Source organism: Apteryx mantelli, chromosome 2 (genome assembly GCF_036417845.1).
Source record: "Apteryx mantelli isolate bAptMan1 chromosome 2, bAptMan1.hap1, whole genome shotgun sequence".
NCBI lineage: Eukaryota > Metazoa > Chordata > Aves > Apterygiformes > Apterygidae > Apteryx > Apteryx mantelli.
This window is the reverse complement of record NC_089979.1, coordinates 56,375,940-56,400,931: the sequence shown is the minus strand read 5'-3', so window position 1 is coordinate 56,400,931 and position 24,992 is coordinate 56,375,940. Positions and strand designations below refer to the sequence as shown.

The window sequence follows — 24,992 nt, the reverse complement described above, 5'->3', positions numbered from 1 at the left end:
ACTATACTTCAAGCCCCTTTTTGTATGCAAAAAATATAACACTATGGCAGAACATGTATTTACCCTTTGCACAGGGCAATATGTCCTATTTTTTGCTTGAAATATAGGGAAACCTTGAATAGAAAGCATTCCCTTTTATTTTTTTTCTTCTTTTTCAATTTGTCAGAGAAAAATAAACTGACTTTAACCATTACGTGACATAATGCTCTCACTCTCATAATTTTACTCAAAAGAATCTGAGTTCCTGAAGATACCATGAAAGAGGAATGAAAAGTTCCTGCCTACTACTCAAGCAAGTTACTCATGGTCAAGAATCTTTGCTTCTATGGTGACAGTAACTCCTTCTGTGCTCTGACAGGTGATATCTGCTCCAAAATCTGCAGGAATACAGTAGGGGTCAAGGATTACTGCCTCCCCATAAACAAGATACTAACTCCTCACCTTTACAAATCAGTGATTCTCTCACAGGCAGGAACTTTGACTTAAAAAGTAAGTATAACTAACTAATATTCATGTACAACACCGGCTCCTGATTCATCTACTGAGGATACGAAATAAGTGACTTTGGGGCTAAGTTTCCCAAAGAGACCTCTCATCAAGCACTTTACCATCTAATAAATATGATATTTTCTCCATATTTTTCTCTGATAAAAACCACCATTCTGAGGTAGGGCTGATTTGGGGAGGGGAGAAGGAGTCAATAAAGAGAAGGAGAGAGAGGGAAAAAAAAAAATCAGCATAAAAATTTCAGAGAACTCAATTCAATTGAGCATCTGGAAAACGAGAAGCGGATAACCACCTTAGCAGTATCAGTTGCTACCTGCAGCAACTCCTACTAGCTAATGTTACACAGAAGATTAAAAACATCTAACTTCATCTAAAGTAATACGCTTTATGCATGTATGTGTAAAAGTATGCAACTAAAGGGCTACTTCTACCTGAGCAACTGTCCTCATCATCAGAAATAGGCACCTCCCTTTTCAATAGCATTTCCAACTCTTCGGTTTCAGCTACGTCAACCGGTCTCTCCCCATGCTTGTTGGCTTGAAATGGATTTCCACCATGTCGAAGCAGCAACTTTACAATCTGTGGCATTAAATAAGCGAACTTTTAGTTTTTCCATAACATGTTACTTCACCAACAAAAATCTTTAGTTGCACATGAAACAGATAATGTGATATGTGATCCCTAACTCTTATCTATGAAGTTGAGACTGAAGAGCAGAACTTCAGTACTGAAATGTAAAGTCCAAATATACATAATCTGTTTGTTAAAAGAAGTAACAGAAAAGATTAAAGAAAGGTGTTCACGATCACACAGACATTGTATCATCATAAAGGAAAGCAACACTGACCTTTTTGTTCTTGCTGTTCTAGCATTTCCTGACACAATTCATCTGGTTCCTCACCAAATCTCTCTACTCCTGTGCACTCAATTTACCTCCTTACTCCAAATTTTATAGCACTTAGCTCTAAGGATCAGGAAAGAGTTTAAGTAGCAATACTATTGATTTTTACAGCATTTCAAAGAAGCCCAGTTACAGATCCAAATGCCTTGGGGGAAGATCAAACCACCCCCACTCCCAGCTGAGTAAGATCACAATGAAATCATCAATTTCTCTAACACCAAGGGCAAAACTGTTAAAAGTTACAACGACACCAAGGCCACTGCATTTTCAGCTCAATATGCAGTATCAGTTTATTTTTTTCTTTGCACTATGTACTAAGAATGGAGAGATTCAGCAGGCAGTGATACAGTAACAAGAAACTTCAGTTTTTTTCTAATACATACCTATGACCATCTTGGTGACATTATGTATGTTGAGACTGGACAAGCAAGATATCCTGTTTTCCAAATCTCTACTATTATTTTATTCAAGGTCCATATAAAGACCCATTTTTGTTTAAGATACCCATAAGAAACATGTAACAACAGTTAATAATAAAAATATCACAATCAGATTATTGTAATTCTCTCTAGCCTTCAAAGAAGATCCTATCAACCTGAATGTCTTGTGCGGAAGGTAATCCTGACTTAAGAATAGCTCCTACTTTTTGTCTTACAAAGCATATCACATAGTCAGTAATTAAATAAAAGAGACAGAAGGGGAGAGTGGAGTCATTTTTGCATCCGGTTTGTAGAAAACAACGATAGATTCATAAATTAAATGAATCACTGCCAATATTTTACATTATCTTCTCCTCTAAGTCATTAATTGTAATTTTTGAAAAAATAGTAAGAATATATTTACCTAAGCTCTGAGTCCATAAACAAATATATGAAAATAAATTTAGAGTATATTTTACCTGTGTGTATATAATAGGAGTATGCGTGTGTGTGTGTACACACACATGGTTTAGAAGCATTTTTCTGTTGAAAAATCTATACAGTAGAAGTCTTTCAAAAAATATTTCTATTTATTAAAAAAAGTAAAAGAAACTTTCAACCATTTAATAAAGCAGACACTAATACAAAACATCTGGCAATAGAAGTAGGGTGAAAGGCAAGATGAAACAGAAAACCAAAACAAGTTTAAGATGTCCCCAAAACAGCAGAAATAGCATTATGAAACCATTTGAGAGTGATTAGGACAGTCAGAATTTGTTCTAATGACTGAGAATTTCAAACTACTTATTTATCCCCTACCACTCCCACAACACACTCACATTTCTATGCCCACTGCTAGCAGAATCATGAAGTGGTGTATCATCATCCAAGCCCTGTGTGTTCACATCTGCTCCTGCTGCTATCAGGACTTTAGCAACATCATAGTAACCAACATTGCAAGCTTCATGCAGAGGTGTCCAACCTACAGTAAATAGTGGTAAGTGCAAGTTTGAAAGGTCAAAGATTGAAGGTTTTTTTTTTTTTTTGCTGTACTCTAAAACTCTATTGCCTTAAAACATTTCAAAATACATTCATACACAATAATTCACAAGAAGGTAATAGCATCCATCTGATGATCAACATATGCTTTATCAACTGTAAGCTTCATGCCAACAAATTCCAAACTTCACTGTGATTAAACTGAACACAGAAGTCACTAATCAAATAGTAAAAGAGAAAATCTGGCCAAAAATCCGCAGGCTAAATATGTTAGAAATTCTTTAAACACATTATTAGGTACATATGAACAGCATCATTCCTTCCAATAGTATGGTTTCCAAACTGTTTCTAGATAGAATAAATTATGACAAATTAATACAACCAGTGTTTCTTTAGAGTCATTGAACATGTACCAGGAATAGCTAAAGACATTCAGCCACAATTAATCTAGATAACAGGCTACTAACAAATATCACCAGAAAGCTGTCTTCTAGAATATTAGTCATTTTTAGGAATTTTGATTTCCTCATTGATAATCTTAAGTCCAGTGCTCCTCACTTTTTTGTAGCAGAGCCTCAGCCAGAGAAAAAGACCAACCACCACACACCATATTCCATACCTCAATAAACTCCTCTCGCCACTTGATGCCTTCCACTTCATAGATGCCCTCAACTTCCAGCCTGCTGTTGCTGTTTCAAAGCCCAGTTCTGGGAACGTATTCAGCTTTTGTTTTAAACATAGCCAGTGCAAGTCTGGAAGAGTTTATTCACTTGGACTCTGTCTCTCATCAGTAACAGGCTTGTACCTCAACTTAGGAATCCATGACTAGATCCTTCAGTAAAATAATTCCTCTTTCATCTCTCGCTCAACTTCTGACCTTCCACTCACTTAATGAAAGGGGCTTCTAACTTACTCTGCAACTAAATACTTCTTCCTGATCCTTCAATACTAAATTTCCTCTCCAATAACTACTTGGGTCACTCTCAGCACTTCCTGGCTACCTTGTTCTTCTTTCTCTCTTCTTGACACTTGTCCTTTCCCACCCCTGCCAGTGATGACACTCTTCTGCTCTCAGCACTTTGATCCCCATCTTCTTCCTTCCTTCAGTGATATGCTTCATTAACTCTCTCCATAATTCGTTCTTCTCCACATTTTACCGCTTTGTCTTTCTAAACTGTCACAATGTCCAGCCTGCCAACTCCAGCCCTGGCTTGCTCTCAACATGTTTCCTTTGCTCCTGTTCTCACACAGCAGTATCTTCACAGAAGATCTTGCTGGCAGATATCCCATAAGCAGGGTTATTTCCTCCATTACTAATTCATTTTCTCCTTCTTCAGTTCTGCCAAATTCTTAACTAAAAAAACTCAAATTCTCTAACTTCCTTGAATCCTAAATCCTTATTTGTCTCCACCCATGACTCACTCCTCAAATCCTCCCCTCTTCTTGACTTCCTCCTCTGCACAGAATTTTGAAGCTCAGCCATCTCTGCTTCTCACTTTGGATTACCCATGGAAAAGCATTTCATTTGACCCCAAACACCTCCTCCAGAATTCTTAATGAAGTCTCTTGACTTGCTCCTAAATCAATTCTCAAAATCAACTCTCAACCATCCTCCTCATCCTTCACCCTACTTTTAATATTAATTAAACATCTCTTCTGGAAGTGTTTCTATTCACCACAAGATTTATATTGGTCTTACTCCTGAACCTCCTCCTCATTCTCTAAAACTGCTCTTTTAACAAGGTCTTTTCATCTCTCCTCTGAACTTCTCTGAGGATCCCACTGGATCCACCTCTGCTTCCTTTCTCTTCTTCCGCTACAAATCACTCCTGGGCAGCCCCATCTTCAAATACAAATTCAGCTGCCCTCTCTCTTCCAAGAAATCACTTATCTGTTTCTTACCTAAATCATGTTTTTGTCCATCTCATTGATATCTTCTCTTGATGTCAAGCTTGAGCTGACAACTAATCACACCATACAGTTGTTATTTTCCTTCACTGGTGGCTCCTAACATCTCACAATTCCCACTGAGAACATAATTCTCCTTTATAACCATTCTCACCCATAACCTATGAGTCATTCAGGACAATAACCTGAACACTTTCAACAGGCTTCTCTAAGTCTAAATCCACACAGTTCTCTCAACAGTATCTCACACACTCAGAACTCTCATCCAGGCTTTCAATATATTCTTCCTACAATTATGCAATGCCTATTAAAAAAAAAAACAAACCTCAAAAATGGTTAGGCTGTTGGTACTGCCAGTTAGCTATACTAACTGATATTCTCAATATTCTCTGTATTCCCTTGGGATGCCAGCAGCTTCCCACAAATTTTATTACGTTTTCTTCAGCATTACACTTTCTATAGAAAGCGGTCTCAACAAAACCGACAACTCTGCTCTTTTGTATAGTTATTTCCCCCTCTTCCCATGATTCACTTCTACTGTGAATGCAAACAAGCCAGTGTTTAATAGCTAACATTGAGAGGCAGAAGCTCAGGAGCAGTTTGTTATGCTGTTTATAGAACATGTGTTTGATGGGTTTGAGTTGCCCTTGCATTTAAGGAAAAAAAAAAAACCCACAACCACTGAATCCTAACTTCTACAGATGCCTCTTAGACCCCCCACAACAACCTCCCCAGCCTACCCAACCCTGTATGCTCTGATTTATCCTTCCTTTCACTCTGTTCCACTCCTCCTCATTACCCCAACCCCTCTCCTATGACCTAAATCTCTATCTAATACCCTAGCTACTTCTTATGCCCTTTTGTATTGGCTGAGGAAAAAACTAGCAAGTACTTTGACTTAATTTGGTGCCTGGCCAATCAACAACTGGCAACTACTGAAGTCAAAACTGCCAGTTCTATTTTCTGTGGAGGCATTACTTGGGGTCCCTCAAATTTACCCTCCCCCCACCAATAAGACATGTAGAAAGTCACCTATTGTGAGACTGTTAAAAGCAAAGTAGGCAGAAGTTTCCCAGCAGGTTTTAAAAGTTTTTTGGGGTGGGGTCTTACAGACAAAGCAACAAGCAGTACAGACTTATTTCCTTATTAAAAAAGGTACAGAAAGATACTAAATAAAGGATACTAAAAATATGGTACAGGAGGCATCTTAATGATTATTGATCAGAGATGTAATCACAGCAAACACCAACATACCCAAACTAGTATTAATCTAGATGACAAATGCAAGCTATACCACACTTGTCTGCTTTACTCCATATTAGTTGTCCCCGTGAGACGATACACACTACAGTGCTACCAGTTTCACTGCCATTACTAAACTTTGCATCTCCTTATATAACCTACAAACACATTTTCAGTTACAGACTTTGCCTAGTATAATTTTATGAAGTTAACAAGCATGCACATTTATTTTTGTGCATGCATAGCCTGCAAGGATCCTGGTCACAACTGGAACCTCCAGATATTAACATACTATACTAATAATATACTGCATACTATATTGTCCAAGTACTACCCCTGCCATTAGAATTAAAAACGTGATTTGAAAAAGTCCTAGTCGATTTTAAGTTATATTTTTTCATTTGCATGCAGAATAAACTAAAATTAAACTTCTGAGAGGAAGTTCAATATTAATTTTGAATTTGAACAATTAAGAGAATGTGTATCAACTTACCTGCAAAATCTTTTACATTCACATTTGCACCTAAACTGATAAGCTCCTTAACCTGTTTAACATCCCCTCGAATGGCTGCCATATGTAGAGGAGTCTCCCCTCGTTCATTTCTCTTGTTAACTTTGTCTTTTTGTCTTGAAGAAGAGCTTGAAGTTTTCTTCTGTGTTGGTGTTGTTTGCAAAGTTAAGGTGGAATCTAGAAATAAGTTTTGAAACAGTCACTGTAAGTTATTTAACACTATTTTTACTTTACCTTGTTTTAACTCTTAAAGATGATAAAAATCAGCAAATAATTATGTTTAAATAAAGAATGTAACCGACTTCACATGTATACACAACATGTATTTGCAATGTAAGAAAGGGTGTTTACAAAGTCTTACTATTTTTCAAACAGATTTCAAGGACAGATAAATCCTATCCAAAGTACAAGGTTCACACTCTCTGGTATAGACTCTTTTGAAATAACACAAAGCATCGCCATGCAGATTAGTGTCATTCCCCTCCTCCCCCTGGCATAGTTCCAGCTACGTTGCTTGTGGGATGCCAGTTTAAGGATTAATTACTGGCTGTGTATTCTACTCCCTGCACTTCCTGAGATGTGTCAACACAACTGTTTTTTGGGACCTGGACAGTAAATAGCATCAATAAAGCAATCCAGGTTAAAAAATAACCTGGAGAGGAGGAAGCAGCAGCCAGGACAGGAACTTTTTAAATCACAGAGGAAGTCGTACCAAAAACCTATCTCCTGATCTGCCTGTACGGAGTTGACGTGCTAAGAGACAGATCTGCAGTATGTAATGCATCTAAAGATGCAGACATATCCAGTAGAATTTTCAACAGCACCTGAGCAGACCAACCACCCACTTCCCAAAAAAATGCTAACTTCTAAGGTGGCAGCTGCTAAGTTATGCATTCATGAGTGCCTAATTACAGGCACTTACAAAATGCCTTTGAAAATCTGGTCCCAACTCTATTCTCATTATCAGTAGCTTGATAAAATGCATTTTCTCAAAAATAAGAGAAGCAGCCACAAAGCCAGATTAAAACAAAGGGAAAGACTGTATTACGACAGTCTATATTGTATTGTCTTGTAGTCTTTGGTTACAGGGAGTGAGTTAAAATAATATTCTGTAATTAAAAGAAAGTTATTAATGTATTTGATTACGTAGTTGCTTACTGTTATTAATGTATTTGATTATTATATGGTTATGACAAAAAAAATCTATGAGTATAAATACATACTGAAATCACAGAGTTATATCTAAAATATTTCCCTCCAAATGTTATTCTGTTGAAGAATGCCTACTAGTTAAGTGTAATGCCTCACCAAAGTGGTCCAGTTCAATTTCAATTACAGTTTAAAGAAAAGTATGCAATACTTCAGATTCCTACTGGTTTGATGGAAAGGAGAGAGCCTGGAAGCCCCAAATTCTTCTGCAACTTTCGTAACAGCTGATAGTGAGCTAGACCATACCAGTCCCACAGTTTTCATCTTCACAATTCCTAGGGTTCAATCTCTCAAACTGAGAGCATGCCTATGGGTCAGGGACTCTAAGATTTTCATATATAGGTTAGACTTCCCCAGCATGAGAGACTTAAAAATATCCTTTTTTCAGAGAGTATTCCAAAGCCTGAGGAATTTTCTAAAGACACCTCCTGCTGCTCTTCAATGGGCTTGCCTTTCTCTATATAAATCTAGTTTTAAATACAAAAAGATAGTCAAATATTAATTAACTGACACCAAATTCCTTTGGAAACACTATTTACTTTTAAATGCAGATTTTATAAAAACATTACACCTCTGGAACATACACATACTTTTCTTTTACCCCCAACAAAATTGGGCCAAGGACAGTTTGTAAAAACACCCCCCCCACCACCACCATTAAATACAAACAAGTGAATCCAGTTTTCTTCTAAATGAATACAGAAAATCCTGCTCCAAATGGAGACAATGGGACAGTAGTTAAACTCCATGAAAACAGACGTCGTTTCAGTAAAAAAAAAAAAAAAAAAGCATATGAAACAGAGTGTTTGAGAGAGAAATTAATCAAAGAAAACAGATTTTCAGGTTTTACAGCTAACATAACTCAAGAACCTTGCACATAAATATAGAAGGTCAAGAATTTTCCAACAAGGCACTACTCTTCAGTGCAACATAGAGTTTTACTAGGATTATTTGCACAGAGAGAATGATATTTCCTAATTCAAAAATTTTTCAATAAAAATCAAGGTTTGTTCAAAAACAGTAGGTTTCAGACTAATCTTACGAGGAAGGAATTAAACAGGCAGGAGAAAGAAAACTGTTAACTTTGTGAGAGTATCACCTGGGCTGTTGTCTCTTGCTGTCATCTGCATAAGAAGTGCCATCTGTTTGCGCTCTGACAGAGGATAACCAAAAAGAATGCCAACTGGTGTTGATTTCTTATTTCCAGCATCCTTCTTCATTTTCTTTTTCTCCGGACCTTCTTTTTCTGGAAATATTAATGTATAATACTCTGAAACTGCCATTTTATTAAAACATTTTCATTTTTAAAGTATGTGAACTGGTGATGGGAGGGGAGGGGGGAAGAGGATAAAAACAGAAATTGCATCTTTGATTTGTTACATTTGTATTAGTTTTCGTTACCTGTTCTAATCATATCAGGATAATAAGCTACTGAGTAAAGTACTTAAAGCGTTAAGGAAGATTACTTAAAGACTCTAGAAGACAAAAAGCCTGCTGTTGCAGCAGTAAGATCTAATATTTGCCACAATTTGCAAGTTAGATATCTAAAAAATTTTGTAAGATCAGCTAGTCCACTTCCTGTCTCAAATACAGATCTGAGACTCTGTTCCACTCCACTTCTCTCAGGACACAGTGTTAATTTTTTTTTTTAACCCAACAACAACTTAATATTGATGTCAGATAATGGCATAAAAGATTGCTTCTCTCAAACTCATCCTGTTACTTTAAAGCAATTTCTTCTCCAAAATTCATACTGTCAAAACATACAGCTATTTTATATATTTTTATATAAATAACTTCTTTCCTTTTATCAGTATTTACTGAAGTTGTTTAATATTTCATCTCCAAGTTTTAATCTGGGAGCTAAGACTACACAACTGAATAAACAGATGATTTTCAGAGCTATTCAATACCTACAAACTCTCCCAGAACTCAAGACCAGTTAAATGTGTTCTCAAATCAGACAACTTTTTTTATACCCTGAGTAACAAATTTTGAAACTAGAGGTTTTTTTGTGTAGTTTGGAAACTCTGGCCTATGTCTTTCATCCTTTTCAAATGCTCTTCCTTCATTTTTCTATAGATGTCTCCTAAACAAAACAAACATTAACCTCAAAGTATGATAGAAAACAACCGATTTGTGATGAGGTAGCTTTGACTAAATTGCTTTTAACTGCAATAGTATTTAATGAGCTTAACATCAAACAAATACAAACTTTCATACATTAAATATCTTTCATACTACTTTCCAAGGACCTCCCTCCCTGGTAAATAATTTTTAACCGTATGTTTCTGGAGATGTATTAGTTTGCATTTATTTACAGCGAGGACCATTCACTTTCTGTAATTATCCAAGCAACTGCTCTTTTTTCTGTCTTAAAAAGTTCTTGTCAACTTAAATATTTTACATTCTGTAAACAGTTCATATTACTTGCATGTTACATCTATGATATCTATGTCTTTCCCCAGAGCCCTAAGATTACTGCTTGAATATAAACACATTGGATATCAGAGATGGCTCAAAGAACCATAGGAACATATTTGATGATTTGGCCTTAAAATTTTTAAACAGTTAAATTTGTAACCAAAAAGGTCAAGAAGGAACATGCTGAAGTGTATTCTAATGGTATCAATCAACAGAAATAACATCTTAAAATCCTTTAGCAAATAATTCCCTTGGTTTTCCTTCCAAAAAGGCCCAGTTTAAGTAATGCATATAGCAGACAAAACAGCTCTCTAACAATGCCAGCAAGTACTAGCTTTTCCAGTGATACCGTTCACTTTACTGCACTCTCTCATTTTGGCAGATTTCTTACCTTCCACCTTCTCAGCAGGCCATTAAGCAGTCAGACAGCATTCTGCTCCCTACAGTCACAGGGAACCCCAGCCCACCCTCCAGACTGCACTACTGACAGCAAAGAAACAGATGCAATTCAGTAAGGAGAAAGAGTGTCTATTGCCTGCTCTCTCCTCTGTGGCTGGTTGACGTGCTAACCCACGAAATAAGCAAAGAACATGACACAAGAGGTTGGACTCATTAACCAGACTTGGCCATATTAAAATGCCGAAACTTGGTTGGGGAGTATTAATATTACTTAAATAAGCCTGGCTGCCACACTGATCTATTTAGCTCTTCGTGTAACACCTTCCCACATCCTATTCTTACTGTAACCGATTACCATCTGATGAGGTACTGTTCATCCGGTTTTAATTAGTCTAAGTATTTTGGGCCACATGAACAAAAAGTATGGAAATGCAATTAAGGTACACTGAAGATGTTTTAGGGCTTTATTTATATTACCGTCCTTATCGTTGTATTGGTCTCCCAGTTTCCCTTCCTGAATCTGAATCTCAAACACCTGATTCAAGTCATTTAGAACTGGCAGGAGGTGACCACTGAGCTAGAAGACATGACTTTTGTATCAGGGATATATTTTAAAAGCTTCATTAAAAGTCTGTCATTTGCAAAAGCAGAAAATCTTAAAACAGAAACGGCCACTGAGGCAAACTTCACTCACTTTCTGCAGAGAGCCAAAAAGTAGTAAGAATTACAAATTACAAGCTTTTAAGTCCCACTGCAGTTCCTAACCATGTACCATTCCACACTCTGTTCAGCTCCTTTTCTGTCTTCTGATTTTCTCCATTTCTGCCTCAGTCCCTCCCTGTCCCTCTCCTTGTTGCATTCATTTCCTCTCTTAGCTCTTTTTCTGCCTGCCTAGAGCTCTCTACATCTCATCTTCTAGGCTTGATTACATACACAGGCCCTAGTAATGCACCACACAGGAAAGCACAGAGTGCTTTAAGAGTGCATCTTAAATTCTCTAGTGACCAAATAATAAAAGCATGCTTTTACAGACTAAACAATTATACACAAGACTACTTTAAGAATGGAAAACTACAGACTTATAGTCTATAGTACATAGTAAAAATTACAAATTTATCTATCATGTTTAAAAAGGAAACAAGGAGATCCCTTTTACATATGTAATTGTTAAGATTTTCCTTAACTGCATGCATCTCACTCCTGAACATCTAAAAATGCATTCAATATCCAAATCAACACTAGTGCCCTATTGGAAGAAAGTCTGCAATAGAAAAATCCAAAGAAAACCTACAGTGAAACTGTACTTTCAACTTTCACTCTGAATATGCAGTTCTCTAAGGATATCTCACTGCACACCCTTTGTTGACTAATTTAGTACTCCCACCAAAACAACGCATTTCAGTTTGCTGTTTCTTCCTTATGCTATTTATTGCCCATGGTTGTTTTCTAGAAAAACAGATTCATTTTCATTCTGAATTATTCCTCACAATGTTTAAGCTATGCTCAGATTGGGAAAATAATGAGGGGGGGGGGGAAGTCTTTCGATGATTTAGCTTTTACTTTTTCACTACATACTGTACTTTCCAGTTATTTTTATCTACATTTTTATCACTTTGTTAAAAAAGTCTACTCAGCATATGAGTGCTGTTTACTCACGTCTTGTGTTCAGTGTTGTCAACAACAGCAAGGTCCTACCCACATATTCAAATGCATTTCAGTGGTGTGTCAAATTATTCTTCTATATAGAGTGTGTGCAAAGCATTTCTAGATCTTACCAATTAAAGGTACCAAGTAAAAATGTAATTGCACTCACCAAGTTATAATGCAGTTGTGCCTTTATTATTTAAAAAAGCCCCACCATCTTCGTTTAACTTTACGTTAGAATTTGTATGGGCTTTCAGAAAATCTAAATAGCTGAATTCAATAAATGAGTATGTTCAACAATAAAACTAACCAAAAAGAGGTTGTCATTGGACTCCAGCTGTCACACCCGATAATCCATTTACTTGAGTATGTCCTGTAAAAAGGTATTAAATTCTCCCCCCAGTTGTCACGTGAATGCCCTGGATCTGAATCTACCGGATAAGACGACACAGGAGAAAAGGGGTGAAAGGAAGCAAAAAGAAGGAAGCAGGGCATCTAAAAGAACTACACAATCAAAAAAAAAAAAAATATATATATATATATATCTCTGGATATTTAGTCAAAGACTACTTTTTTTTTTTAATCCAAGAAAAAGAATCATACAGCTGGCGATTAAGAAAAAAAAAACACCTACGTAAATCCACAAAAAAATTATAGAGGGTCAGGAACACCCATTATGCTAACTGGGGAATAAACTGTAAGGTTTGCTTTCACTGCTCCAGGGGTATCATTGCACAGTACACTGTACACTATGCTTCGTTAGGAATGTTCTGGAACCTTGACTATAGAGCTACTCTCTATTTGGTGGTCACAATTGTGTACTTGATGCTTATATAATTTGAACAGTAATAACTTCCCTAATTGAGGAACGATATCATTTTAAAAGATTAAGCTTATGTAGAAAATCACTTACAAAATTGACAGTTAATGTCAATTTTTAAAAGCCTAATTTTTTTTCATTTTCAATACTTTGTTTTCAAAATTTATGGACAACACAAGTATCATCCTTCTTTTATATTCACTTTCTGGTCACTTTTAGGTGTTCTTCAACAGTTAGAAACATAACATTGGGGAATTTCTTATTTGTTATAAAACCCCCAAATCTCTTTAACTGCCTGTATGTTTTATCATCTTTATAGAACAGTCTTCAAAATATGCAGCCAAATCTGGCTGGACAACATTTCTTGTAACTTTTTCCTTTTGCAATGTATGCTTTCCATCTAACACTTAAAAAAAGGATTATAAATAGTCAGGGTATGTGAAACAGTGCTTCAGGTGCATGAGCACTTTTCTTGTGGAAGGGCTTCATGAAATTCGCTCACAGCGCTTAAACGTACTGGCAGGAAAAACACCAGCACCATTGGCAATTACTTTAGGAGAGCTTATGCATGACAGGTTACGTCCCAAGGCAACCAATATACGTGTATATATATATTTTTTGATTTGGACATTACAAATTCCTTGGGCAAATAATTTCTAGATTCTTTCGGAATATAAGCTGGTAAACAATATACAACATGGATTTCTCAAAACAAACCAGGCCAAACTAACCCAATATTCCCTTTGGTCAAATAACCATCTCGGTGGACAAAGGAAATGAAACAAAAAGAACAAATTCAAACTTTAGGGGTTCACAGTAGTCTAGTTTCATGTAAAACTCCCACTATAACGAGAGTTATAAAGAATAACCAAAATAAGAAATGGGTCCCTGTGAAGCTTAAAGATAAGCTGGTTAAAAGAAAATTAATAATGCTAAGGAATTTATAAGATCGAGTGATATACAACAAAAGACTAATATCCTTAGTAGTAATAAACAGTAGAAGACAGGTCAAGATGATGATCAGATCTACAGATGATGATGTCAAGAGAACTACAGTTACTATTAAAGTGATAAGGAGATCTCTGTGATCCTGATAATCTGACTTAAGTTATTTTAAAGAGAAATGCATCATGATTGACCGCTTCTTCCTATAGTCAGTTAAGAGAAAGAGAATGATGAAAATGTGATGAAGGGAACAACAGTATACTGTACACTGCAGAGAAGTAGCAATATTTTTGTGATGCCTAATTAATCAAGTTTTTGACAGGTACTTATTTAACAAAGCCAACATACACACACACAAAACCACCTCCACTTCCCACCTCTAGCCCAAACTACAGTTAAAAAAATTTTTATAAGGTTTGAACAACACATTAAGTCCAAATCCAGCAAGCAATTACAGTTTTTTTAAACAGACCCTTTAGGAGCCCCACTAACCTCAAGAAAGGACTGAAGGGCATATATTTAAATGTGCAAGTGTGTAACTACAGGAAGCACAAGTATATACATTGTGTTACTATGATGTACACATGAAGCACAAAGAGGAGTTATTTTGCTTTTCTTGATGACAGTTAGTGTCAAAAGAAATAGGACTGTGCCATGTTTGGGCAATTTTAAACAGAAATTGAAGAGACCAGAAAAAAAAAAAAGACCATTATAAACAGTCTGGAGAACATCATTTGAAAGAAGGATCAACAAAATTAAACATACTCAATGTTGTTCCAAGACTGAATTATAATTTTGGGTTTTTTTTTTGTGAATAGTCAACTATGCAATAAGATTATAAAAAATACCTATCCTTATCTTCAGAATGAAGAGATCTTCACCATCTTCAGTTATGCTCAACTTCCTAGACAAATCCACTTGTCTTTCTTCAGATTAATAAAGTGGAGCAATCAAAGAAACCTGTCCTTCAAAAAAACGGCACTTGCTTCTTATTCTCACTCAGATAACCACGTCAGGGGTTTATTTAAAAATAACCAAAACAATTAAACAAATTCATGAAACTTAAATAATGTTATTTAAGTATTCTAAATCAGTGATGGCCTTTAAATAAAAGGGTGTCTTTGGATTGGAAGACCTGAAACCAGAAAACATATAAAAATAAATGTATAGAAAATGTTTTGCCCTCACTCGTCAATTCTACCGGTCTAAATCAAAGCCTGCAGGTAGAATCTTTCATAGAATTAACTTCAATAAGGAGTAAAGCTACACTGCAATTAAATTCGATTGCAGAATATGTAACTATATCATGTTAGTTGTGGTTGCTTTGATAAAAGAACGGGGATGTGGTAACAGAGACCTCAGCTAAGGGCAGCTCTCCAAACAAGGGCAGTGTATTCAATGTAGACCTGCCCCAACAAGTAGTAGCAGTGTAGCAGAAACACCCCTGCACATAAAAGAAACTAAGAATGGGATGCTGTTGCTTAGAGATAGGTATATTGTGCTACTTGAGGTGCTCTAGTTATCTCACTGGCCTCTTCAGAAGGCCACTTCAGATGGGCACAGGTTTCCCATGGCTCATGTCATATCCATCAGCCCCGTGCAGATTTCTCAGCTATCTCAGGCATCTCAAATGGCATTACCTGACATCATTTAGGCACCTGGGCTCCATCCTAACCAGTATGAAATTATTAATGAGGTAACCTATAGGCTAAATCTGAAAATATTTCCATTAATTTGTTGCAGCAAAAGCAGTTTCTTAAGCAAAAACAATGATTTAAAACCAAAATTAAATAAACAGCAAGACTAGAAGTTTTCTAGACTCTTATGAAACACTTTAAACAGCTTGATTTCAGTCTTGTCAAAATTGGTTAGGTGTAAAATTTACTACATAGTTTTGTAGGAATAATCAAATTTTAAAAACAACTTCTAAATGAAGTTACATTTGGTTTGGCTGTGTATGTTCCTTACCACTTATGGTTTCTGGTCAATTTTAGCCAATGGTATCTGAACCAAAAAAACACCAGAAAAGAGCAAGAGATGGTATAAGAAGAAAAAAAAGAGAGGTTGAAACTGTTGATGAAAATCTGACAAGAGAGACAATATTGCAAGTTCACAGGAAAAAAGCAGGGTAAAAACTAGTATTTATCAAATAAAAGTATTTTCTACAAAAATAAAAAAGATAAAAACTTAGTTTATGTTTGAAAATTCTGGACGTAGTATTGAGACAACTCTAATGATGTAATGGTCTATAAATAACATATTCACAGAATGGTAATATGGTGTTTATAACTGATAGACCCAACTAAATAGGATGAAACCCAATTATCATGGGGCTTCAATCATCAGAAAATTTAAAGGCTAGCAACCTTGTGTATCTTGAAGATAAACCTTTTATTTTGCGTAAATTTCAGCTTTTATCCTAGATGCATTTTTTATAGCAATTGTTGATTTTTGCTCACCCAGAAACATTTTTTAGAAGACCCTAAATCTTTAAAAACATTTGGAAAAACAAACTCAATGGTGCTGTTGTTATCATCTGTTAAAGAGAATCTATTTAGCAAACCAGTAACAACATTTTAGCTATTCTGAATTTAAAAAAGCATATTGGAAGTCTAGTTATAAGTAAAATGATAGGGAAAGGATAAAGTACATCCTGAACTGCAGTGGATAATGGCAAAAAACAGTAGTATCATATATTTTTTCAGAATCTTTCTAATTATGAATTGTACATACATCCTTTGATCATGTTCCCTAGAATACTACCACAGATTTTTATAGGAAGTATCAGAAGAAAGCTGAGAAGTCTTTAAAAACAAAGAAAAACACTCCACTAGCACTACTATGTGTTCCTGAAGGCACATATATCACTTCCTTCTCTAGCGTAATACAAAAGACACCTTTAAAACATAACAGGAAGTTTTTCATCACATCTTTTTCTTTTTCCCCCCTCTGTCTCTGTTTACTCTCTCATCTCCAAAAATCAGTCTCTTCCTTCTTTTCTTGCTCAAATAGCATTTGCCATTCTCTGTATACAGTTGGCAGGGAGACAGTCTGTCAGAAGTAATAGCTTAGTCCAGTGACAGCAAACCTTTTCAGTGTCTAATGTGAAGTTTTTTTGTTTTGTTTTGTTTTAAGGATGATGCATCACTGCAGATGATCACTGATGTCAATCCTAATCCATGTCAGTGCCAAACTTGGTACCAGAATAAACAGTTAATTCTCATTGGTCTAATCTAATTGGTTATGTACAGAATCAGCACTACAAGAACTGGGTTCCGGTCCCAGTAATGCTGTGGCCTCTATGGCCCCTGGAAAGCTTATGTTCATGATTCAAGTTCCTCATCTGTGAAACAGGGTGGTGGCTCTTACCTCCCTGCCTCAGCAGTAATGCATACAGAAATCTGCAAAATGGCTTTACTGAATTGGACAACAAGCTATGATGCTTACCACACAAGAGTTAAAAGCTATGTACTTTCTAGTGTTACACTGTGTTAAGTATTTCTTGCCCCACTCCAACTGTTTAGGTCGTCTCCCTGCTACACCTTATAACAAACATTTTGTAGTGCGTGTATTGTCTTTTTGCGTATGTTTGAGTGCCTAGAATAATCCATCTTGCTTGGGGCAATCGTAACAAGAGATACTACAGCAAGAGAAATACCAAAAAAATTTACATTACCTTACAAGATGTGACAATGAATTATTTGATGTTGATGGAGGTGGGGAGAGATGACAGAAGATTTTCAACATGGAAAACATTACATAAGTACTAAATATTACTCCTAATATATTTATTTACATTAGGAAAAATAGTTATGGTCTAATACTAAGCAATAGATTTAAGAAAGCAGATGCTGGGAGCATACTTTGAATTTAATACTAGGAACATGGTCTTTTCAGAATCAAGTGGTATAAGCCTCTAAAATTCCATAAAATATCACTAAAAACTGAGATCTAAAGCCAAAAGTTTTGGGGTTTTTTTGTAATGTGACTATTTCAAATTTGGATTTAATATCATATTCTCTTCATAGTAACAAAAATAAGTATGTAACATCCAGGAGGCAAACCTTCTGCATGTAATCAATTCTGGACAGAAAGAAAACATGTACTGATGCTTATACTTCTATATATTGCATTTAATTCTAAACATGTTAACAGAATTACCAGTTTATGAAAACAGTCAAGCTTATAATGAGCACTGTATGAGAAATTACAGTATTGAATTACTAGTTCATAGTACGGAGAAATTTGGGGAATGCTTTCCAAAGGCCTTCCAGAAGGCACAGATACTGTCTTGCTAGCTACAGAACCATTGCTGGACTATGGGATACATCTAATCATGTAAACTCAGGGATAACTGTACTCTGTGAATTACATCCAAAGTATTTCGTCTTGATTTGAAAAGAGCCATGTTAAGAATGGTATCTTGAAGTCTTAAAATCAATTCTAATAGCACATGCTTAAGTTAGGAAAAATTATCAGCCTATGCAGAAGAGGTATCCTGAAAAGATCATAAGAGTTTAAACAAAATGAAAAGTTCCCTCTCCATGACTAATTTAACAACAGTTGGTTCCATAATCTTAGCAACTTTTTTTTATGTGGAGGACAAAATGCTTCCCCACCTTTCCCATACTCCCTCCCCAAAAAAGGCTACAAAAGGCAGAGAACTGTGCCTCAAAGCAAGACACCTCTCTTCATCAGTTTACTTCTTTAAGCAAATGGACCTCTAAATGACAATGAAAGGAAAGACTTACGGCTAAAATAGAAGCAAAAGAATGAGGTTAGGGAGTGACTGGAGAATGCAGATACTATGCTGGCATGCTAGCTTTTGGTAAAGTCAGATAGGATGCAGGCCTATCAGACTGAGATTCAGCAATCAGAAGCAAGCAACTTTTATACTTAGTATCCTTTTTCATAGGAAAAGAATCAATGTAGAAAACATAATATACAATTAATAAAATGAGGATGTATTTTATCAACAAATAATTAGTTAAGAAAATAAAAAGGTTCTACCTGTGTCTGAATTGCGATCTTCTTTTCTGGATGGGCTAATAGTAAAAGGAAGTTTACGTTTCATGGAAGACTTTTCTTTCATCTCCTTGCCCACATCACTCCTATCCACTTTTGGAGTTTTGTTGTAGGATGCAATCTTGTCCTTGCTCTAATATAAATAAAAAGTATACTAAGTAATTTTTGCATAAAGCAGAATAGTCTCATAATGTATACAGACTGAAAAGAATTTGCTGTGTGAGAGTGTATGTGCATGTGTGTGAATATATGTATTATATAGTAGTTTTTTGAAAAAAACTTCTAAGGTAACCTTACTAAAAATAATGGCATTTTTTTTCTTTTAAAGGCAGAATCTTCTGTGTTATTTATACTTCCCAGATACATCACTGTGGGACTGCCGTTCACTATTAGAGCCTTGATTAATAAGCAAAGGAACAATACCAACTGGCCAAAATTTATTAAGTCTGAGGATTTTTACTGACTTTCTTTCTCTGACCGTACCATAATAATCACATTAAAAGCTCAGACTGCAATTCAGACTGTGAATAATAACAAACAATTAAGAAACCACCCTCCAATAACCTCCCCCCTACCTCCACCCCAACCCCCAAATCCCTCCATACAGAATCCCTTTCCATTTCAACAAGGAGAAAAATAGTGCAATGTATCATATTCTGAAGCACAATTTACCAAGAACTTAGCAAATCTATGAAGAAATTTAATTTAACTGGTAACAAATTCAGAAAAAAAATAAGTACAAGCCATTTGGAATTTTCAGATACAGAAGCCTGGGATTTTTGGCATATAAAACATTCTAAGATAAACATAAAAACAGTGTGGGCACAGTCTTAATTTATATTTGTTTGCTTTGATAATATAGGAGGTTGAAGCATGTAAAAGATAGCAGGTTAGTAAGAAGACTGCTTGAGAAAACCCTCTGCAAAAGATGCCTTTTTTGCCTACTGATCAAGATGCAATGTACAGAGGTAGCATTTTCTCTTCATTACATGCTACAGAAACACATTACTCAGCTATGTCATATACCCCAATTCCACCACTTTAAATCACTCTTAAGAGATGAGTGAAAACACTGTCAGATTAATCTCCTAAAGGTAGAAGGGAAACGTACACTTATTTGACAATCAGTAAATATCAAAAGGCTGTTCCTTGGTACTTTTGAAGCAAGAAGTGAAGAGATTTATTCTGATTAGAGAAAATTAGAAAATAACTCCAAGGCATTATTCTCTAGAGTACCTTTCCTTTATTTAAAAAATACACAGGTAAAAAGAACAGTTCAATTATATCACTCTACCCTTTTACTTTAAACTACTGCTAAAAGGATGGACAGAAATGATTACAAAAAAGAACCCACAGAAACCCTACACAGTTCAGAAGACAAACGTCTGCACCAGGGAAGTCACACAGAAGGATACAGAGCAGCCTAAGGGAGCATTCCTGAAACAAAAGGCTGGTGCCCCCAGAGAAACCTATTTTCACTTTGAGTTTGAAAACCTGAACTAAACAAACAAACAAAAAATCCCAAAACATAGAAAACAAGCAAACAAAAAACCTCAAGCCTCTCTTGCATGCTAGAACAAGAAAAAACGGAATCCCTTATACTTGCCTAAGCTCTTGGGAGATAAACTGTCTATGCTATTACTTTTGAAGAAAACTAATCAAACATAACCAATCATTAATCCTTGCAAATGTGTGTATAGATCTAGGAAGGACAGACTTGAACTATGTTAAGCCCATTCTGATTTCTTTCACCAGACAGAATAGTTTCCCATCTCAGTTCTATCCCACCAGGACCTCTCATCCCTTGTTCTAAACAGCTTAATCCAATTATTTCTCATAGGTACACATTTAAATTTCCCTCAGTATAATAACGCGATATTAAAACTTCATTGCATTTACTAGAATTTTATCTTACATTCATTACTATGCAATTGAAAGGACCAATCAAAAAAATAATTTAGAACAGGAAACCTATTCAAATAATTGTTCTCACTTTGTTCTGTAGAAAAAAGGCAAATTTTCCATGCTTGGTAACCATTAAAAACAAGAGCTTTTTGGGTACTAATCAGTAAGATATATTGGGCAAGTGGTCACAAAGAGACACAAGTTGCTTAAGTAATTTGATAGCTTTACATTTATTCTTATTCTTAAAACTCATACATGCATTATGCAAGAAAATTATGAATGATGCACTACTTTTTTGATAGATTACTGAATGTTAATTTGTGTGATCGTCTAGTTAGAAGGAGAGACATCCAGTTGAAAATGAATACTTTTATATAAATAAATGAAAATATACTGAAAATAAAAGAACAGGCTATACACAGAAACTGAAAAATACACATCTTTGGATGAGAGTATTTTGTTCATTAGCTATCGTGGAAAGAAACATTTAGCCTTTTCAAATGAAAAGTATTCTAGAATTTGCACTCATCTACAAGATTTTCATTGTATTCAAGCTTACTTATTTTGAAGCATTTTCTTCTCCCATTTAAACTGAATGCTTCTATTAGATTTAACATAATTTAAATTATACTCGGGGAGGCATACAGAAGACTTAGCAAAGAAAGAAGAGTATTTTTACCCTTAGCGATAAACAGAAGACAATTAAAATGCTATCTAGCAGTGTACCTGGAAAAGTTTTAAATAAACTGAGCATCTAAAAGAAAATGGCAGAGACTTGTCACAGGTAATAAAGCCTACTGAACAGGTTAAGGGGGCACTGGGAACGACACGAATAGCTACTGAATGACTTTCCAGCTAGAAGGGTGCAATGAACAAGGGTGTTAGAGAAGCCTAACACTAGTCAGCATTTTCAGTGACCACTTCAGTGCTGAAATAGAAGTGCGATTACATATGCAGACAGCATCACACCTGGGAGAGAGGGAGAAGTAAAGAACATTGGCAAACAGAAAAGAAAATGACTAGCGAATTTGAAAACCAGTCTAAACTGTGTAAACTAATGAAAAGTTAGTTTCAAGTGATCCAAGAAAGCAGACTAAAAAAGTTGACATCTTTCATACAGCAATCTGTTACTTAGAAAATCTGTGAATTTTCTAAGGAGGTTCATGAATTCAAAATGAAAACTGCTAATCGGATAATACACTCAATGAAGACACAATAATGTTCAAATAAACGAGCCACTGCTGCAAAGAGAAAGGCATTACAAACTCTCCATGCCCACTACAGTTGGAGAACAATTAATGGCTTTAGACTGCAGCAGGAGACGAGTATCATGCTACTTAGTATCTGACTTCATGCCAGTCAGGCTAATTAAGTACCAGAATAAACTCCCAAGGAGAGTGGAATTTCCACCAGTCAGTTTTAAAGAAAAGGTCTGGCAAACATTTGTCAGGAATCAAGAACAGCTTACTCTGCTCTGGGGCAATGGATGAACTGGATCTGCACATCTCAACATTTAATCCATGCCTCACTGGTAAAATGCAATAACAAATAAGAGAAATTCTCCGTGTCAACAGAATCATACTTGTGTGCTATGATGAGGCATGCACAATTTTTCATCTGTTCAACACAGTCTCAGAAGGCTAAAAGAACAGTAGACTGGATGATCTCTTAATACACCTTTCCAAATCTATTTTTTGGTACTTCTACGATCAATGACAACACATGAAAAGAGACAAGAGAATACCACATAAACCAGCAGATGCACTAAGCCCAGAGAGAATGAGCCTTTTTTTTCTCCCCATCAAAGATAATTCTATGCCAAAGAGTGTCCTGCATGGTATAAAAATGGTTTGGGCTATAAGTATGTGTGGACTCTTCTAATATGAGCTTAACCTCTTAGAAAGCCAAAGTCGTTTCTCCCCTGGACTATATACCATTTATTTTCTGACTTTGGGCCATTTATGTTTTAAAGTAGAAATTCAGATAAATTAAAACTTCGTTACATTTCCATCTTTATAAAATATCTCATGCAGACACTGACTGGTCTACCTGCTGTACATAGGCTTATGATTTAGTATTTTATGGTCCCAAGATGAACAACTGAAATAAAAATATACGTACCCTAAAGCATATATGATATAAGCTCAGTTGTTAACAGGAATGTCAGTCCTAATGATTTTAAGCTCTCCGAACACCTGAAAATTTAGACTTTTCACTTAGCTATTTACTAGTTGTTAAAATAGCCTAAGTGTTAACTTTCATGGACAAATATAAAAGACTGAGTCTTATGACAACAGTAACTTTACCAAATTTCTCAGTTCAACAGCTAAGAATGCACAGTCAATACGAGCTAAACATTTTTATCAGTCATGAAGGGGAAAAAAAAAAACCCTCCAAGTGTTTGTCTTTTGTCTTAATATATTAATCATTGGAATACTCTTACCACGTATATTTAGGCCATTAGTTTTTATTCAGAGAAGAACTTTTTAGGGAATGCTGTCCTTTAACATTATTCAATTCTAAGATGTACTGTTTTGTGTAAAAATTATTGGCAAATAGGCCTCTGCTACCTACATCGTATCTATGAACATATCAGGGAACACCTATAACTCCATTGCCCATCTTCTGTTCCTTTACAGTGACAGAGATTAAGCTGCAAGAGCAGTCTGAAGAAATTTCTGCTTCAATAACAACCACACATTAGTGAACACAGAAGCAAGCAAGAACGAGCAAGCTTAGTGCAGATGTGATTTATCTCTACTATTCTACAGAAAAAATAAAAAGCCAAACATACACAAAAAAGAGAGTGATGGGTAGAACGCATCTTTTGTATTAAAATGTTTTGGGACTGTTGCAAGTGTCTGGATGTTGAAGACCCCAGGCTCTTTACATACCACCATTAGACACAGGCATCTCTGATGGCAGAATGAATGCCCACATAGTACTGAGAAAAGTGCGTGGACAACAAGATATTTTCCAGATTAATCAACATGCTTCAATATCAAACTTAGCATGTATGTCCATATTTCTAATTCCTGTACTGGTGATTAATCTTCACAACACGCATGTTTTTGTTGGAACAACCAGCTAAGGACAAACTCTCACCAGATCCAGTATGTCAATGAAATGATTTTGTGTGACCATTAAGAACAGAATGTTAAATTACTGCTTTCTAAATCAAATAAAAAACTGCCATATTTCTACCTGTATTATCTAGAGTTCTAGTAAGTGTTACTACCTTCACTATTCTGTCCTGTGAAAAAAATAAGCCTTATCTCCATATAGATCATTACATTTCTGTAGCCTTCTTTCATCAGAACATCTCTGTTTCAGAAGATTATCCAGCTTTTGCAGAGACTGCATGATAGGAGGGTAAATGGCACACCTGACATAACTGCTTCTGTTATTAGCAGAGAAGGAACAGTTTCTGGGGATCCGAGGCAGGAGGTTACTGCAGAGGAAGGTGTCAAGGCAACCAGCAAATACCGAATCAGGCACAACAGCTGTTGCTACCGTATAGTTCAGCTCCTTTGGGGGTGACTGGGCATTCAACAGCTACTCCAGAAATTGGCATCATTCTTCTGCTATGGTAGCATGCAACAGGGAAAGGAGGTGAGAAGAGAATCAGAGGTGGACAGCGGAAGAGGAAGAGGGCCCTCAGAGGTAAACTCTTAATATTTTTTTTTCTCCTCCAAATTGAAGTGCAGAGCTCTTTGTACGTAAAATGTAGAGCTTTTGGAGAAAAAAGTAACCCGCATTATGAAAGTATAACATTCTATTTCTACGTATTTAAATGTACAAACAAAGGCATTACAAACATCTCAAGTTACACCTTAGTGGGGAAACAGTATGCTGGGAAACTTAACAAAAACTGGTACATTCCAGCAAATCCCCTATTTTGGTTTGATGAAAGTGAATGAAAGATGAAAAGTTGTTTCAACCTCTAAATGTATTATGCATTTTTTTAAAGACAAAACTTGAAAAGAGTGGCATAAAGTGGGTTTGCTAGCATGAGCAGCTCTTGATTACACATCTTCAAGATTTTCTGAGGTGTCAGAAAGCTTCTTCAGAAACATGGAAGTGTCAAGATAATGAGACAGTTCCTAAATCCAGAAGATAATTTCTTTTATTAGT

General features: G+C 35.8%; 1 protein-coding gene across 3 annotated transcripts in view; it reads right to left on the bottom strand.

Moving 5' to 3' along the window:
• ANKRD12 (ankyrin repeat domain 12) overlaps positions 1 to 24,992 on the bottom strand; it is a 68,648-nt gene that overhangs the window by 18,883 nt on the left and 24,773 nt on the right. For 2 of the 3 annotated variants that reach the window (XR_010883323.1, XM_067290697.1), the window contains exons 3-7: positions 18,939 to 19,086; positions 8,796 to 8,942; positions 6,470 to 6,664; positions 2,667 to 2,809; positions 939 to 1,086 (exon numbers count right to left, since the gene is read on the bottom strand). Coding sequence is in view for 2 of the 3 variants with exons in the window: in XM_067290697.1 (XP_067146798.1) it covers positions 939 to 1,086; positions 2,667 to 2,809; positions 6,470 to 6,664; positions 8,796 to 8,942; positions 18,939 to 19,086 (781 nt within the window). In the remaining variant the exon portion in view is untranslated. Of the gene's footprint in view, positions 1 to 938; positions 1,087 to 2,666; positions 2,810 to 6,469; positions 6,665 to 8,795; positions 8,943 to 17,604; positions 17,624 to 18,938; positions 19,087 to 24,992 lie in introns of those variants that run through there. The other variant, XM_067290698.1, reaches the window with a different exon arrangement.